The sequence below is a fragment of the Emydura macquarii genome, unplaced genomic scaffold, assembly GCF_026122565.2.
Source record: "Emydura macquarii macquarii isolate MOO-44397 ecotype Brisbane River unplaced genomic scaffold, CSIRO-AGI_Emac_v2 contig_527, whole genome shotgun sequence".
NCBI classification, from domain to species: Eukaryota; Metazoa; Chordata; order Testudines; family Chelidae; genus Emydura; species Emydura macquarii.
In genome coordinates, this window is record NW_027130664.1 from 1286755 (window position 1) to 1304537 (window position 17783).

General features: G+C 68.4%; 1 protein-coding gene across 1 annotated transcript; it reads right to left on the reverse strand.

Annotated features, from left to right (window-relative positions):
* Positions 1 to 7384: 7384 nt before the first annotated feature.
* On the reverse strand, positions 7385 to 16875 carry LOC137147312 (immunoglobulin superfamily DCC subclass member 3-like). The gene is made up of 15 exons (XM_067539325.1): positions 16824 to 16875; positions 13915 to 14232; positions 13119 to 13263; positions 12763 to 12897; positions 12655 to 12704; positions 12430 to 12567; positions 12043 to 12201; positions 10325 to 10490; positions 9926 to 10176; positions 9603 to 9767; positions 8960 to 9148; positions 8590 to 8694; positions 8175 to 8304; positions 7745 to 7877; positions 7385 to 7444 (listed from the first exon to the last, which is right to left on the reverse strand). The coding sequence occupies exons 1-15, from the start codon at positions 16873 to 16875 to the stop codon at positions 7385 to 7387; spliced, it is 2196 nt and encodes a 731-aa protein (XP_067395426.1).
* Between the last annotated feature and the right edge of the window lie 908 nt (positions 16876 to 17783).

Consider the following 17783-nt stretch of genomic DNA (forward strand, 5'->3'; position numbering starts at 1 on the left):
CCTGCGGTGTGCAGCTTCCTTCGTGTTCTGCTGAGAGCAAGCGTAGGGTCTCGCCTGCCCCAAGCTGTGCCGCCGGGCAGCAGGGTCCAAAACAGGCAGGGACCCCGGATGAAACCGGCCCAGCTGCTGAAACCAGAGCGGCTGCTGGGTCCTGAGGGCAGCCGCTGTGACAGTCCAGAGAGCTAGTGACTGATCCTTGCAGGGTTCCGTGCCGAGCCCGGCTGGTGGAGTGCAGCGCTGCTTTCGGAAGCCTTGTCCCGGGGTGACAGGCTGGCACCTCTTGGGGAGAGGCAGCATGGGAAGTTGTTGGTCAGGCGTGAAGGAGCTGGCACGGTGATGTGTGAACCTTTCCTCGTGTTCTGAGTGTCTTCCCAATGCCTGACCACACTCTCGTGTGTGTGCGTCTGAGAAAGTAAAGCGCACCTGGGTGAGATGCACAGCCCTGGGAGCCCCCGTCATCCCCTGGTGACGCCAGAGTCTAAGCCAGCCGACGCCTGCACTACGTGTGAGTGACCCCTCCTGAAGTCTCCTGTTCGCCCCTAGCCGTGCGCGTTCCTGCCCTGCGCAGCCTGGGCTCAGAACCTGCCTGCCCGCCCTCGCCTTGCTGGAGAAACCCTCACAGCATTGTGCAGGGCTGCCCCCCGTTCCCAGCCGCCCTGCAGGTGGGGTCCCATGGGCGGGCTCTCTGCTCCCCAGGGCTTGCTTTGTGCTGGGTAGGAACTTGTTCTCCACCCCCTCTCGCTGCTGCCTGCAGGTTCCTGGCTCTTTGCCGACCTTTCACGGCAGCACGTGTGCCCACCTGCTGCTCCAAGGGCCTGCAGTGTTGGTGGGTTCCCAGCTGGAACAGGCCCCCGTGATCAGTGTGATCATGACACCTTCCCAGAGTGGGCCATTGGTGCCAGCAGCAAGGGCTGCCGCAGCCTCAGCTCTCTGTGCGTGATGGGAGGGGACTGAAATGGGCTGCACAGCTGCAGGCCCCTGTTGGGTCGGGCTAGGAAACTACAGCCAAGCAGCCGTGGAGAAGGGGGTGTGAGTGTCTCCCTTCTGTGCTTTCCCTCCTGGGAACACCCCCACCCCCTCCCCTCGTCAGGAAAAAGCCGTTGGTGTGGCCCAGGGGCCGCATTGAAAGGGGCTAAACAACTCCAGGGCAGCCCCTTTCCCTGGGGTGCTGTGGGGGGACTGGCTGGGCGCAGGCCTGCAGCAGGGTGCTCTAAAGCAGAGGCAATTCCAGCGCATTTCGCAGACCTTGGTTATTCACCGGCACGTGCGGCCCTGCTCTGGAGAGACTCTTGCTAAATGTGCTCGGAATTGGGGAGCTGCAGAGTGGAACTGGCTCCTCGCCTTCCCCCTCCAGCGTGTTCTCCCTGTTACCCCGCTGTCTGGAGCCAGCTGGCATGGCTGACACGGGTCAGGTCTAGTTACCCGAGCCAGCCTGGCGTCCGGCTCGCTCTGCACAGCTATGGCTAGCTCCGAGGGAGCTAACCGGGGTGAAAGGCAGCAAAGCTTTGCTCAGGAACCAGAGCAAGAAGCTCCCAGTTCGTTGCACTTCAGAGCAGAAACCTCAGCTCCTGCCAAAAGATCTTCCCAGGCTTGGCCCCGGGCTCGTGACAGGTCCCTTCCTGCCACCTGTTCTGGTGGCAGCAGCAGCAGCCTCAAGTGTGGCCCAACCTGCTTGTGGCCTTAATTTCAAGGGTGATTTTAGAGGTCCAACTGGAGCCTTTTAAAGGGGCCTGGCTTTTCTGACGGCGGGGCTGCCGCCCTTCCTGAAAGTCCAGGGCCCAAGACGCCTCGTACTGGGCACGCAAAATCACTAGCCACGTCTGCAAAGTTCATCCTGTAGCTGCATCCAGTCTGTCCTCTCAGGCCCTGGAGTCACCAGCTTGGTTGCCTGTGCCCCCTTCTCCCCCCTTGTTTGTGCGGAGGCTCCTGTGCTGTGCTCTGCCCTGGTTCCTGACTGCACAATACAGCACCTTCTTCATCCTCGAGCAATGCCATGAGCCGGGGGGAGGGGGGAGAAGCAAGGAATCCATAATGGCAAAGCAAAACCTGAATTTAGGGTCCGAGCCTCATGGCTGCAGCCTAGCTACCCAGAGGTGGTGGGGTGCGGGAAACCAGGCCTTTTGCACAACTTTACGTTTTGGGTTTTTTTGCATTGTGTTTGAAATCGGGTTTTAAAAAAGCTGTTTAAATACTGCCAGCCGATTATGCAGTGACTGACTCAAAATAATAAGCTAATTTTTGGAGAAAGGATTAAAAAAACTTTGTAATATTTATCACTTGCAAGCTATGTTTAATAAAGAAAGGAATGATTTATAACTTTTCATGAGGCTGGTGCGTTGCGTTTGCGTTGGATCATGTCCCAAAGGAGGCGAGGGAGTGCGGAGCCGGGATGTGTTGGAAACTCGCCTGGCGTTTGCCACCTTTTTTTCGCTCTTGGAATGAAAATGAAATCAGACTGGCCAGCTCAGGAACGCTCACCCAGCAGCACCGGCTGCATCAGAGCGGGCAGCCAGGGCATCGCAGCCCACGGTCACTGCGCTAGCTGCCTGCAGACCTTCCAATGCAATGGTTTCCCTTCAGAAAACGCTGATTTAAATCCATCAAAATGTGGTGTTTTCGAGAGAGATCACTGAATTGTTTTTAAATCCAAACCAAACATTTGGGCTTTTCTTTCTGCCGAAACCGGAGGTTTTTAACTCTTCATCCCACTGGGGATGAAACCACATTTCAGAACCTTGGAATGTCCTGCGAGCCGTTCCCTGGCGAGTGTCCGCCTTGCACCTGCGGTTAGATTGGCCCACGTCCTTTCCATGTCGCTTGTTTGCATTTCGACTGTTCTACCTGGATTTTCCGCTAACTCTGTGATCCCTGCATGCCTTTATAACACCCCCACCTCAATGACATCATGTTGCAGGGAGTTCCACAGGCTCCTTGTGTGCCCCATGGAAATAGTAGGAGAGATGGAAAAAGTCTTTTTAGGCTGCATCAAATCCACCCCTGGGCCCAAGAGCGTACTGGGTCCTCAGACCTTGTCTGCGATGCTGTGACTCAGACAGTGAGGCTTCCCCTTCCCTGTGGGAGCCTCCCCAAGTGGAACGTTTGAACATCTTTCCTCACCTTAGTGCCTGGGAGGGGCCTTGAGCCGATCTGTGAAAACAAACCTTTTAGGCTGGGTTGTTCTCAGGAGCCCGGGGAGAAGGGCCCCTGCTGGGTGTGCACTGAAGTGTGCACTGGGTGTGCTCCTTTCACAGCTGAATTGTTCTCCAGTGCTGGGGGGAGGCCCACAGCCGGCACCTGGGCCTGCGCTGGGGGAACCTGTAGCTGATAAAGCGCCGGCGCCCACCCTGTGTTCTTAGGTCATCCACCAGAGCAGGGCTCGAAACTGTTCCTGCCCCAGGAGAACATTTCCCAGCTTGAAGCCAGGCGCAGTCAAGATCTCCGAGTGCTGTGAGCTGGAGCGGGACATTTGGGTGGTGCCTTTACTGCCCCTAGACTCTAGGGCCAGGAGAAGGGGCGTTTCCAGGGGGAGTCCTGCAGCTCAAACCTGCTGTGTGCAACGGGGCCGACTTCCACGCTTCTTGGCAGAAAGTTGAGAGGAAGAACCCCTCCGCCCTGCTGCCCCATGGGCCTTTCCCCGTGCAGCACAGCCTGGCAGACCCCCCCAGACCTCGATCTCCTCGCCGCCCTTTCTGCACCCAGCCTGCCCTGGCCCGCTTGCCCGCCAGCGCTACGCGGAGCACCTGCTGCTGGAGCAAATCCCAGCCTGTCAGCCCCCAGCAGCGGACAGCAGCAGCAGGGAGAGACGCTCGCGTTCCCTGTGCCTCCCTTGCCCTTGGATGAGGTGACAGAGCCGTTCTCTGCAGCAGGACCAGCCCCCTGCCATCCCCCGGTACCAGGCTGATTCCCAGCAGGCACGCGGGCGGCCCCAGGGCATTGAGGAGCGAGTTCCTGCCCTCAGGGCGAGGGGAGCTGGCCCATCTCCCAAACCTGCGGCTGCTCCGGCCCCGGGGCCGAGGTCAGGGCTAGGTCGGTGGCTGCCCTCTGAGCTCACCAGGTTACCTTCGCTCCGCCACGTTCCCGGGTCCTGGTGATGGGTTTTGCCCCGTCCCCTGGAACAGCGGCTGCTGGCCCCGGGGGGAGATGGGCCACACGGGCCCCCTGCGTGAGCCTGGGGCCGTGGGATCGTGTCCTGGCCCCAGGGCAGGCACCACAAGCTCCGCAAAGAGCGGGGCAGGCGTGACACCCTGGCGACGTCTAGCCTCCCCTTCCCCCTCGGCGGCTGTTTGTTCCTTGGGCGATTGGCCCTGGCTCTGCCCCCCCCCCCCCCCCCCCATGGCCATTGCGGGTCAGGGGCAGGCTCCTGGATTTTGCTCCTCACCCTTCCCCTGCCAGCTGCCAGGAGGGGCCTGCGCTGCCGCCTCTACCCCAGCCGGACGCAGGGGCAGCTGCACCTGGTGGGATGCTCCCCGCCTCGCTGCTGTGTTCCTGCCCCGGGGGGGCAGTGATGGGAGCGCAGGCCCCACACGTCTCCCCTGGGCCCACGGCAGGTAACTGCTACTCGCGGGGCTGGAAGGGGCCAGGCTCTGGGAGGGAGGCACGGCCTAGCCCCCGCCCGACCCCCCCCAGGGACGCCACTCACAGCCGGGCTCCTTTTAACATTTGGTTTTTAATGTTCACACACAAGACAGAGGCTCCGGCTCCTGCAGCTGATCACCCGCTGCTGGTCTGGCCCCGCTCCCAGCCCCCGAGGAGCAGGGCGAGCTATGGTTATTCCTCCACGTGGCTCCCCCCCGGGAGCCGGGGCCTGTTTCCCACTCATCTAAATCCTCTGCACCAGCAGCTGTTTCAAGCCAGCCCAGCCTGGGGCGCGGGGCGAGCTGCCAGGCCCTGCTTGGCTCCGGCCGCTTCCCGTTCTCCCAGCAGCCTCCCAGCCAGCCAGGCTCTTCGGGCCGCGCTAGCGTCTCCGGGCCGTGCTGCTCCTACTCCCCGCGCCCACGTCCAGCCTCGGTTTCCCCCGCAGGCGGGCGACACGTTACCCAGACAGACAGACAGGCCCCGCGGACAGTATCTGCTCATTGGTTCTAGCGTTCGGTCTCAACACCTACGGGCAGCGGCTCCATGGGGCTGGGCTGGGCTGGGTCTTGGATGGTTTGAAAAGGGGTCACCCCACAGGGAGCCCTTCCCAGGGGCGCAAGCCTGCAGGGCTGGGGCAGGGGCAGGGGCAGGAAGAGGGATTTTCAGGCCACGAGGAACCACGGGCCCCGGCTTGTCTGTGCTGAGACCTGGCCCCGAGGGGAGCCCTCTGCAGCGGGGCAGGGCTGGGGCGCAGCGGCCCCACGGGCACCCAGGCCAGGTGGGGGAGGCCTGGGGTTTGGCATAGGCCCACAGCATGGCCCTGGGGTCAGGGGGCATCTTTGGCTTGGAAGGGGGAATCGAAGCCCTGGCAGAAGGGGGGTGACCAGCCATGGTCCCTGCCTGGCAGTGGGGGGACAGGCCGGGAGCCTGGGCTAAGCCCACTGTGCTCCGTCCCAGTGGGGCAGGGGATGGGGCTGCAGTGGGGGGTGGGGGGCATCAGCCAGATGTGCCCGTTAACCTAGGGGGGGCCTTGCTGTGCCGCCAGGACCCTGGTGCTGCGTGGGGCAGAAAGGACGTGGCCCAGGGCATCTTTGGAGGAGGCTGGGCCGTCGCTTTGGTAACACGGGGCCCGTCTGTCCGGCACGGTGAGAAGGGGGGGGGGGGTTCTGCCCCCTGCGCAGGGGGTGAGGTGCCAGGGCCGGTCAGTCCAGGGGGTTCGGGGGGCCCTTTGCTAGGCACATGCCAGGGTCCAGCCGAGGCGCAGGCAGCGGGGGATGGGGTGGGGGGTCTTGGGGCCCTGCCCGGCTTCCATGGAGCCGCCGTCTAACAGCAAAATCAACGGTCGTCAGCTACACCCTCGGCCACCTAGAGCCCTACCCCCCCCCCGCCCCCACGCCCCCCCTCCCCACCCTAATCGCCCCACGGGGGGCTTTTGGTTACCGGGCCGTGCAGCGCACGGGGCCGCCCGGCTCGCTCACACACACACACACACACACACCCCATTTGGTAGCAGGTTTTACACACACACACACACACACACACACGGGGGGCGGGGGGGGGGCAGCACTTGCACTGGTGCCAGAACATGCCTTTCCTGTGCGTCCTTGCTGCTGGGCACAGGACAGAAGGACGCAGCTGGACAGACAGCACCCAGCGGGGCAGGGCCAGGTGCTGGGGGACGGGGCTGCCGTGTGGGGCCCCAGGCTACGTTTCCAGGGGGGGCGACGTGCCCCCCTCCTGCTTCATGCCACGTCCTGTGTCAAGGGCTGGACGTGGGGCTGGCACCAAGGCTGCCCCCGGCCCCTCCCAGCGGGAGCCTGGGGGGGCGAAGGCTCTGAGCTGGGCTGCGGGGGGCGGGGGTCTGCCCACCCCCACAGAGGGTATGGCTTTGCTGACAGAGGCTGGGGCTCTTTCTTTCTTGGGGGGGTTCTGTGCCCCCAGCTGGGTATGCCCTGGGGAGGGGGGCCACCCCCCAGCTCGTGGCGTGGGGGTGGCCGGCCGGGCGCCACCTGTGCTGGGAAGCCAGCCCCCAGGGGGTGGCCGCGGGGCTGACCCACGGTGCCAGGCCCAGGGCAGGGAGCAGGATCTTGCTGCCTCCAGGCAAACAAAAGCGCCCCCATGGCTGGTGCCCCGGCCGGGTAGATACACCCGGGGCCAGCGCCTGGGGGGGGGAGGGGTGGTCCTTAAAGCTCCGTGTCTTTGGAAGAGTTTTGGCTTTGGATATTCGGACAGAGACCCGGACAATGGGGCCTCCTGAGGAAGCAGCGAAGGGAGGCGGTTTTCTTGGGGGGGGGGGAGCTTTGGGCGCATGGCCCCCGCCCCAGGATGAGCCAGCGCGGCTCCCGGCCGTGGCCGGTCCCCGGGGGGGGGGGCGATTTGGCGGCAGGGCACCGCAGCCCAGCCGGTGCTGCCTGGGTGAGGGCCGGCAGGGCAATTCCTGGTCCCGTCCCCCCGTGCTGTGGAGGGGGGATAATGACACCCTGACTTTGCAGCTTGAACCCGAGGGGGTTTCCTGCCGCCCAGCAGGGTCGGGGGGGGTGCCCTGTTGGGGGGGGGCCTCGGCCCCCCTCCTGTGCTAGGCCCAGAGCAGCTTTTGCCCCCATTTCCTCCACGAGGCTTTTTGGTAGCGAGGCCCCCGGGGGGGCCGGGGGGGGCTGCAGGCAGGGGCCGGTCGAGGTAGCTTTGGTTTGTGTATCAAAAATAGCTCTGGGGGGGCGGGGGAGTGAGGTAGGTTCTTTGGAGGTTTCTGGCTGGAGTCCCTCAGGTCCGGGGGGGCGGGGTTGCGCTGACCCCCGAGCCTGGGGGGGGGCTACCCCATGGGCTGCTGGGGAGCCTGGCACTCGCTGGGCAGGTCCGGGCCCGGCAGGGTCTGTGGGGAGAAGGGGGAGTCAGGATCACCCTCACGCTGGGCCCAGGTGCTGCCCCCCCCCAGCACCTGTGGGCCCCCCCCCCCCCCCGCGCTGGGCTCCCTGGGGCGGGGGCAGGGCCCAGCCCAGGGCTCCCCCAGTGCTGACGTGACGGCTGCCCCCCCCCCCCCTTGGGTCCATGGCTCGCTGGGGGGGCCCTGGCATGGCTCTTCTGGCTGGCACCACAGCCCAGCCCCCCGGGGCCCTCAGAGACTCCCTCCCCCCCCCCCCCCCCGCCAGGCTGGGTCCCGCCCCGTCCTCACCTGTGTGACCAGCTCGATCATCTCCATGGGCGGGGGCCTCCCCTCGGCCTTGGCCAGGCGGGCAGGGGGCTGGACCAGCTCCACCCCCGGGGGCCCCCAGCAGCTGTGCCGAGCTCCCTTCCCGCAGAACAGGCTGCAATGCAAGGGGGGGTTAGCGGGGGGGGGCGGGCTTGCAGGAGCCACAGGGCCTGGAGCCACGTGAGGCCGGGGGGGGGCCAGGCCGGTGTCCCCAGGAGCCCTGCGGCTGGACCCACACATTGCTGGGGAGGGCTCAGAGGGGAGCACTGGGGACCCCGGGGGGGCAGCCGCATGTGGGGCTGGCTGGGGTCAGGAAGGGACGGACAGACGGACGGATGGAGGGCACGGAGCTGGGCGCCCACCGCCCCCAAGGCCCTCCCCCCCGCCCCAGTGCAGCAGCCGGGGGCCTCACCTCTTGCGGTAGCCGAAGACGAGGCAGAGGAGGCAGACGATGATGCAGGCCGAGCCGATGTGGACGCCCACCACGACCCCGGCCAGCGAGCTGCCCGCCTCTGCCTGGCACGGGCAGCCGGGCTCAGCGTCTGCCAGGAGGGAAAGGACAGGGCGTCCACACGGGCATGGGGCACAGCCACCCCCCCAACCGCCCATGGGGGCAACCCACCCGGCCTGCAGTGCCCCACGGGCCCAAACCCCCGATGACGGAGCGCAGGCGGTGGAGGGGGGGGCAGGTCCCAGGCGTCCCGGCTCCCAGCTCTGGCCCGTTGCCCCTGCGCTAAGCCGTGTTCAGCTTCCCTTCGTGGCCGTCTGTGCCCAGCCAGGACCCCCTGCGCCCCCCCCCCCCCCAGCGCCGGCCCCCGGCCCCTCACCCAGCGTCTCGCGGCGCTCCTCCAGCTGGACGACGTGCACGGTGCTGGCCCCGGCCCCGGCCCCACTGAAGGGCTGGAGTTTGATCTCGTAGGCGGCGAAGGGCTCTGCGGGAAAGAGCCGGGGGGGGGGGCGTGAGCGGAGGGGGGGGGGCACAGGGTGAGGGGGGCAGGCAGGGGCCCAGGGCTAGCTCAGCATGGGGAGGGCCAAGGGCAACCCCCCCCCAAGACAGAACCCCAGGGCCACCCAACAAAGGGGACAGAGCAAACGGAGGGGGGGGGCCAGCTGGGGCAAGGGGGGAGGTTGTGGGGGCTCAGGCCTGAATGGCGAGGGGCTGTGTGTGCTCAGGCCTGGGGGGGGGGGGGCACTCACCCAGGTTGCTGTAGACGTAGGAGGTGGCCGTGCTGGCCAGGAGCTGCGGCCCCTCGAAGTGGGGGCTGGGCAGTTTCCGATGGAAGAGCTCGAAGCCCTGGATGCTGCCCGGCTCGGGGGGCAGCGCCCAGGAGACCTGCACCGCACTGGCGTTGAGCACCTTGGTGACGAAGCCGAGGGCTGCAGGGACTGAAGAGAGCCAGGGGCTCAGCGCCCAGTCCTGGGACAGCCTCGGGCCCCCAGCCAGCCCGCGATGAGGCAGCCCTACACCCAGCACTGAAATGCAGCCACCTCTGGGGGGGAGCAGGGCAGCTGCTGGCTAGCCGCACAGCAGGCTGGGCCAGGCGCTGAAGAAGGCTCCTGTGTCCAGTTGACTGACGGGGGCTCGGTGGGGGGGAGCATCTAGTCCCCCAAGGTGAGGGGACACCCCACCCTGTGTGAGCAGGGTCTGGAGCCGGGGGGGGGGGGGGGGGTACCTCACCTGGTGCTGTGCAGCATCCCCTAGCGCCGCCGTGGAGCTAGCACTGACTGCGAGGGGAAAGCACCCGCCAGTGCCCCCCCTGCAGCCCAGTGCCCCCTGCTGAGCCTCCCCCCCCCACCCCCACTGGGGCAGCCGCGAGTCCCAGGGGGCCGGGGTCCTTACGGCTGCCCATGGTGGTGGCCAGGATGGGCGCTGAGTCCCGGCTGGCACCCAGCGGCGAGTAGGCCCTGAGCCGCAGGCAGTAGGTGGTGGCGGGCGCCAGGCCGGTGACCAGGTGCTGGAAGGTGCTTTTGCTCACGGCCTCCTGCAGCTCCCGGCTGTCGGGCTCTAAAAGGGGCAGGCATGGGGGGTGTGTGTGTGTGTGTGTGTGTGTGTGTGTGTGTGTGTGTGTCAGTGAGAGGGCGTCTGGGCCTGAGCCCCGGGCCCCACAGGGGGGATGGGCTGGCCCGAAGGGCTCACTGGGGGGGAGGGTCGGGGCTGCTCACCTCCCGCCCGGCGGACGTGCAGCACGTAGCCGATGATGCCGTGGGTCACCTCGGGGGGGGGCTGCTGCCAGGACAGCTGCAGCGAGGTGGGGGACAGCGCGGTGGCCCGGACGCCCTGCGGGGCGCTGGGCAGCTCCGTGGGCTGGGTGACGGCCAGGCGGGCGCTGGCCTGCTTGGTGCCCGCGCTGTTCTCGGCCACGCACTGGTAGATGCCCTCGTCCGCCTGCACCAGCTGCCGGATCATCAGGGTGCTGGGGGGAGACGGGGCTGGGCTCAGTCCCCACGGCCCAGTCCCTGCCCCCCCCCCCCGCCCCGCCCTGGGGCTGGCTCAGGGTCGGACCCCCCCCCAGCAGGGACAGGCCCCCCGGGGGTCATCCCCCCCCCCCTCCCCCCGCGCACCTGTTGTTGTGGGTGAGCTGGAGGCTCTCGCCCGGCGTCAGGGTCTCGCCGTTCTTCAGCCAGAGCAGGCGCGGGTCGGGCACGCCCTGGGCCAGGCAGGTGAGCAGGGCGGGGCTGCCCAGCGGCTTGGCCACGGACTGGGGCCACTGCACAAACTCCGGGGGGGCTGGAGGGGGGAAGGTGGGTGTTGGGTGGGGACCAGCTTGGGAAACGCGGCCCAGGCCCCCCCCCCCATCCCTGCCTCACCCAGCGGGCCCCACCTGACCCCCATGCTGGGGGGGGGGGGCTCGGAGCACTGCAGGCCCTAGGATCTACCCCAGCCTTGTGAAGGGGTGGGGGGGGGGTTTAGCCAGGACCCAGCCATGCTGGGCTGGCCTGGCACAAGCTGGGGGGGGGGGGGTCACCTACTAGCGCCACTAACACACAGACCCCACCCCCAGGGACTGGAGAGGGTGGGGGCAGCTTGGGGGGGACCCTCCCCATGCCCCAGCCTCATGCAGTGGCACATGGCCCCCCAACCTGGGGGACTTGACCCTAAAGGCATCGGCCTGGGGCCAGCAGAGCCCCCATCAGAGCCCCTGGCCCCCAGCTGATGCGTGCCCCTCCCCCAGCCCTCCCACCCCCCGCGAGGGGCAAGGGCCCAGCTGGCGCCCAGACAGGCCCCTAAGCCGCTGTGACGGGGCCGCATCTCATTAGCGCCATCAAAGGCAGCATGAAGCCAGCGGCAGAGGGTCACGGCCCCTCTCTGCCGGGAGAGGGGGGGGGGGGGGCGTGCGTCCCCCGCCTTGGGCTGCACCAGCTCCTCCAGCTGCAGTAAAATGGTGGCACCAGCGCTGGGATCCACTCCCCCCACCCCCAAAAAAAACCAGGGTCCCGGCCCATGGGGGAGATGCGTTGGATTGATCCCCACCCCATGTGGTGAATTGCCCCCCCCTCCCCCCCCCCGCGGGGGTTTGCAGGGGCGGTAACCTGGGACCCCCCCCCCCATCCCAGGAGCCCCTCCCCCGCCAGCACCCCAGGCTCCCCGACCCCAGCATCACCTGCCCGGGGGAAGGGGGGGTCTCCTTTTGCTAGGCACAGCCCTGGAGCCCCAAATCCCACCCGCCCAGTGTGTCCCAGTCCTCCCAGCACCAGCTGCCCCAAGCCCCTTGCTGGCAGAGCCGTTGGCTGACAGGCCCGGCCAGCTGCGGGGGTGTGATCGTTTCCCAGCCCCCCCCCCCCGCCTCTCTGGGGGATGGCTAGGCAGAGGTCACAGGGTCGGGGGGGGGGGTCACACCCATGACCTTTGCCTCGATGCTCACACAAAGCCAAGTGTGAATTCTCCGGCTGAGCCCATCTGTCCGTCTGTCCCAGTCCCCCTGTGTCTGTTCTAGCCAGCTCGGGGGCTGCCTGCCTGTCTGTCTGGCCTCTGCCCCCCCCCGACTCCCAGCGCTGGTGCAGGCTGCCCCGAGATGCCCCCCCAAACTGGGCTGCTCCTGCCATCACCCTCCCCAACAGCTCCATTTAGGGGCAGTACTGGGGGGGGGGGGGGGCGCAGATCCCCGCACTCATTACCCTGGTCCCTGGGGGCTGTCCATGGCTTGGGGCACCCAGCTCCTGCCCCCCCCCCCCCCGAGCTGCGGACGAGGGGTGGGCTGGGGGGACCCCAACGCCAAGCGACGGGGCAGGTAGGAACCGGCAGGTGCTGGTGCTCCTCCCTGCCGCCCGCGGCGACTCACCCTGCACCATGAGGACGCCCTGGGCCGTGCGGCGCACGCGGGTGCCGGGCCGGTTGGCTGCGCACACATAGACGCCGGCGTGTTGCACGGAGACGTCGGAGATCATGAGGTTGCCGGTTCCCAGCACCTGGATCCCCTCCACGCCAATGGAGCGCCCATCTGGGGGGACAGGGCCGTGTCCCTTGGGTTAACACCCCATCCCCCACTGCCTGTCAGCCCCCCCCCCCATCCCCAGCCCTTCCTCCTGACCCATTGTCCCCCCCACATTCACCCCTCAGCCCCCATCTTGTGTCACCCTGTGATTCCCCCCCCCCCCCCACACACACACCTGAAAGCTTCCCCCACAAACTGACCCCCCCCTCCCCGGAGCAGCCTGGCCCCCCTCACCCAGGCGGCTCCAGGAGACGATGGGCGGCGGGTTGCCGGTGGCGATGCACTCCAGGATGGCGGTCTGGTGCACGGTGATGGTCAGGTTCTGGGGGCCCGACAGGATGGTGGGCTCCTTGTAGCGTTTGGGAGCTGAGACTAGGGAGAGAGGGTGATAAGAGAACCCAGGAGTCCGGGCTCCCAGCCCCTGCCACCCCCGCAACTGCTCTGACCACTAGACCCCACCCCCTTCCAGCACTGGGCTTGAACCCAGGAGTCCGGGCTCCCAGCCCCCCCTGCAGCTCTGGCCCCTCGACCCGGCCTGCGGCTGGCATGGCCCTGCACCCGGCTCACTCACCGCTGATGCCCAGCTGGGCCGCCTGGCTGTGGCGGGTGCTGGCGATGTTGCTGGCCACGCAGCGGTAGGCGCCCACGTCCGCGCGCCGCACCCCGGAGATCTGCAGGATCCCAGCTGGCAGCAGGGTGAACCTGTGGGGGGGGAGGGAGAAGGGCGGGACGTGGAGCCAGGCTACAGCACGTGGGGGTGGCCTAGGCGCCGGAGCGGCCCCCGGAGAGCCCACGGCAGCCAGGTTGGGCAGCTGGGCCCAGTCTGTCGTGTGGGGAGCTCAGCACAGAGTCCCCGGTGTTCCCCCCCCACACACACACAGGGCCAGCCAAGGGGCCCAGCACGCCCCGCCGGCTGCACTCACCGGAGCTCGTCGGGCAGCAGGGGTGCGCGGTCGCGCTCCCAGGTGATGGTGGCCTCGGGGACGCCCCGGATGAGGCACTGGAACCGGGCGACGCCACCTTCCTCCACCGCCATGGACACCGGGTGCATGTGGAACTTGGACAGGGCTGGAGGGTCGGGGGCGGGGGGGGGGGTGCAGCTATCAGGGCAGAGAAACACCCCCCCCACTGGACACCCCGCCACAGCACCCCCCCCCCCCCCCCGGACACTGAGCCCCGGGCCTGGCCCCCCTGCTCCCCACTGGCGTCAGCAGCCCCTGCGGCATGTTCTCTTGGAGCAGTGCCCCCCGCCTCCCCCCCCCCCAGCCCTGTCCTGTGGGGCGGCCCCATCAAGCTGTCGCCCTAGGGGAAAGGGGCTGCCCCACGGCTGACCCTGGGGGACGCCCAGCAGGGCGCTTTGGCCGTCGCTGGGGTCCCCACATGGCAGAAAGCAGAGCCCAGCTGGAGCAAAGAAGGGCCATGCCCCGCTCGCCCCCCCCCCCCCCAGTGACATTCAGATACTCACAGGCCAGGGGCACCCACAAAGTTACACTCCTGGTGGGGCTGGCTTGGGGCTCTGCACAGCTGTGGTGCCCCCCCCCCCCCAAACCCCTACAGCGTGGGGGCCCTGACCCAGCCACACCCGCCCCACCAAGCCCTGCACCCCACACGCATGGGCTCACACATCACATCCACCCTGGGGTATGGGACACGGCGGGCCGGGCCGTGGCACGAAGGGCTGAGCTGTGCCCCCCCCCCTCCCCCCGGCCCCCCACTCACTGGCGAGCTGCACGCGGGCCCTGCGGCTGACCAGCAGCCCGTAGCGGTTCTGCGCGGCACAGCTGTAGTCGCCCAGGCTGCTCGCGTTGGTGGCGCCCCCGCCCCGCGCCCGGTGCTGCACGTGCTCGATGCGCAGCGAGCCGTTGGCCAGGACGGCCGTGTGGCTGTCGGCGGCCAGCGCCGCCCCGTCCTTGTGCCAGGTGATGGCAATGGGCGGCTCCCCCTCCACCTGGCAGTGCAGGACCAGCGGCCGCCCCCGCACCGCGATCACGTCGGCCGGCTCCAGCAGGAAGGCCAGCTCGGCCGGGCGGCCCAGCCCTGCGGGACGAGCAGGGGAGCCGTTAGTGCCCAGCGCGCCAGGCTGCCGCTCGGCGCCCCACCCCAGTCACAACCCGGCGGCCAGGATCCCCACGGTCCCACGGCTCTGCCCGGGGGCACCGAGGGCAACGCCCAGCACACGCAGAGCCACGCCAGGACACGGGTGCCCAGCCATGTGGCGTGTACCTGCCCTGGCTGTGTGCACCCAAGGGGCAGAACAGACGCACACTGACACGCCGGGCGCGCATGCACAACACACCATGCCAAGGGGCCTGCACAAGGGGCAGTGACAGCCCCCCCCAAACACACACGTAATGCATGCACCTGCACGCTCAGGTGCTTCCCTAACACCCGGCTGCACCCTGGGCCCGCCTGTCTCCCCAGGAGGCCAGGCCCAGTTGCCTCAGGGATGGGCAGGAGCCCCTGGCGTGGGGCCGTTTTCCTCCCAAACGGGCCCATGCCCTGCTGAGGGGGGATCACAGCCCTCAGACACGGCTCTCCTCTGGGTGCATTGCCCATCGCCTGCATGTGGGCGCCTTTCCCGGCTCTCAGCCTCGCAGGGCCCTGTGGCAGGGAGTTCCACAGGCTCTCACGCTCCCTGCAGCACCGCTGGGAACGAGCCGTTCCCTGCGACCAGTTTTGGGTTGGGTTTCACCAGAGGCCCCGTCCTCAGTGCTAGGCTCTGCCCCCAATGCTGCGCCACAGTGCATACTCAGCCCCCCCGGGGCACTCACGGCCCACCCGGGCGCCAGGGCAGCCCCCGGGGTGGCCCCGTGCATTAAGGAGCTCCCAGACCTCGGCTCCCCAGATGCCTGCGTCTGCGCCTGGGCCGCAGGACGTTAACGCCTGGGACAATGGCGCCGCGGGCGGGGGGCAGGGATGTGCCGGCCTGACATCGTGATTGATGCTGCCTTTCAGCCTGGCCTTAGCAACTGTGCTGGGGGTGCGGGGGGGCCCATGGTGGGGCTGGGCCCCAGCATCGGAGGGGAACAATGGGGCAGGTCAGAGGGTCTGAAGGCAGCCTCCATTGTGCTCCTGGCAGGCACAATAGCCCCCGCCTCCACCTTGCCCGGCAGGGGCGCCGGCCGGCCCATCTGCCTGGCTCAGCCGCCCACGTGACCCGCTCGGGGTGAGGTTCCCATGACTCGCCCCATCACTCAATGATCGCTCACCATCCGTCACCGCCCCCTCCCCGTCCCTTCACCCCAGTGCTGTCCCGCCCGGCTGGGGGGGGGGGGGGGGCCTGTGACCCCCAACCCCCCCTGCTACCGACAGACCAGCCTGGATGTGGGGCCAGGCTCAGCCACTCATGCAACTGCGCCGGCCCCACTCCCAGTGGCCCGAGGCACTGGTGGAGGATTGGGGGATGAGGGAGCACAGATGTGGGGCTGCAGCACACCCCATACAAAGGGGGCCCAGTCCAGCCAGGCCCGCCCCCAGGACTGGGCCACAATGGGCTAAGGATGAACTCTGCCATCTCAGACAGGCCGGGGGGGGGGGGGGCAAGCCCCCAGTACAGACACTGAGCGCTACGGGGTGAGACCAAAGGGGGAACCCCACCTCTACTCTGTCCGTTCCAGAGCCTGCCACCGGAGGGGCTCAAAGCAGCTTAACTAATACCAGCCCCCCTGCTCCGAACACTAGCCCCCACTGCCCTCCCAGAGCTAGGATGGAACCCAGGAGTCCGGGCTCCCAGCCATGGACCCCTCCCCCACAGGGGTCTGTGGCGACTGCCCCCCCACTCCCGCAATCCCACCCCCTCCTGGAGGGATCCCCAGACCCACACAACTGACAGGCAGCCTCCCGCATGCCTTTATTCCAGCCCCAGTCACACTCTGCTCCGGGCCCCACACATCTTCCAGAGCCATGGGGGCTGCCTCTGCCTGTCCCACGGCTGTGGTGTCTGTCCCTAGCGGGGTCCCCTCGCCCCCCAGCCTGGGACTCCAGCCAGCATCTTGGTCTTGGAAGGCTGGGATGGGCCTGCGAGGCAGGGAAACCCAGGGCTCCTGCACCCCACAACTGGGGCCCTCGCCCCATTGCTCGGGGCCAGGGGACCTCACACATGAGGGCATGAGCATGATGACACCTATTTCCACACGTCGCTCACCTAGTGCAACAGCCCCCCCCCCCCCCATGGATGGTCACCCCCAGCTCATGCGGTTTAAAGCCCCCCCCCTTCAGAAGTTTTTCCCACTGGCTGGCCCAGGAGTCACTAGTGTAGACGGGCCCTGGAGCGCTGGCCGGCTCATCCAGCCCCCTATGGCCGGTGCCCCCGGCAGTGCCTGGGCCGGGTTGGGGGGTGTCTCACGGTTGTGAGGCTGTTGCGGGGGGCGGGGGGGGCACTTGGGCGCCATCCCTCCCCCCCCCCCAGCTCAGCCATGGCGCGGGGGGCTCCGTCCTCACACCCGGGAACTGGGACCCAGCCGGGACCCCCGGAGCCTGGAGTGGGGGGGGGGTCGGACTCTGCTCCTGGAGGGAAGCCAGCGCGACTCACCCCCCGCCCGAGCCGGGGGCTGTGTGTGTGTGGGGCAGGTCCCCGAACCGCTGCCCGGCGCCCCCTCCCCGTCCCGGCCGCTTCCCCCGCAACTCACCGCAGCCCTGCAGGAGCAGCAGCCCGGCCAGGCAGAGCCTCCAGCGGGCCATGGCCCGGCCCGGCCCGAGCGCGGCGACCGGGGCTCAGAGGCCGGGGCCGCGGGGGGCCCGAGCCATGGGGAGCCCCCCGGGGCAACTTTCTCCAACTCGCCGCTGCCCCCGATCCGGCCCGGCCCGGTCCCCGATCCCCGCTGCCCCCGGTCCGGTCCCCGCTGCCCCCCGGTCCGGCCCGGTCCGATCACCGCTGGCGCCGCGCGCTCTCTCTCCGCCGCCGCCCGGAGCTGCGGGCCAGGAACCGCCCGGAGCCCGTTGCCCCCGCCCGCGGGCCGGCCGGCGAGCCCGGGACAATGTGGGGGGCGGGGGGGGGGGCGTTCGCCCAATGGCAGCGCGGCGCCAGGGGACTGGCTGGGCTCGCTCCGCCCCCGTCCCTCTCCCCCCCCCGGCTCCGCGGGGCTCGGGTTTTGGGGGGACCCCGGCCCGGTCCCCTCAGCTCGGAGCCCCAGACTCGGTTCCCCCCCCCGGGGAGCTGGGGTGCAGCCAGGGCCGGTGGGGCGCAAACAAACCGCGGAGTGAAGGGCGGACAGGTGTCCCAGGGCAGCGCCCCCTCCTCCCCCGGCGCTGGATGCTCCCGGCCCGCTGGCCCATCTCTGCCCCCCCCCCCATGCTCGCTGCAGCCGGGGGTCTTAGCAGGGGCTGGGACTCCAGGCTGTAAGTGGCCGGCCCGGCCGGGCCGCAGAACTCAAAGACGGAGCCGCGGAACTCACTGCCGCAGGAGCGCGCTGACGTTCAGCCCTGAGCGCGCTCCCGGGCCCGGCCCCTTCTAGCTGTTTGGGTCAATCTAACCCGGGGCTGGCGGGGCGAACCCCACTTCCGGGGGTTAAGCGACTCTCTAGGTTTGGGTGGAGGGGGCAGAGGGGTCCCGTTTGGGGGGGGGGACTCGGGGCTCTCCCGAGCCGTGC

Bases quoted from the DNA above. Each gene is read 5' to 3' on its own strand.
- LOC137147312 (XM_067539325.1), bottom strand. From the start codon at position 16,875: ATGGCCCGCTGGAGGCTCTGCCTGGCCGGGCTGCTGCTCCTGCAGGGC. The intron at 12,898-13,118 runs GTGAGTGCAGCC...CCCCCCCCACAG, and splicing joins CTGCTGCCCGACGAGCTCCG to GTTCACCCTGCTGCCAGCTG. The intron at 10,177-10,324 runs GTGCGCGGGGGG...GTCTCCCCCCAG, and splicing joins CAGCTCACCCACAACAACAG to CACCCTGATGATCCGGCAGC.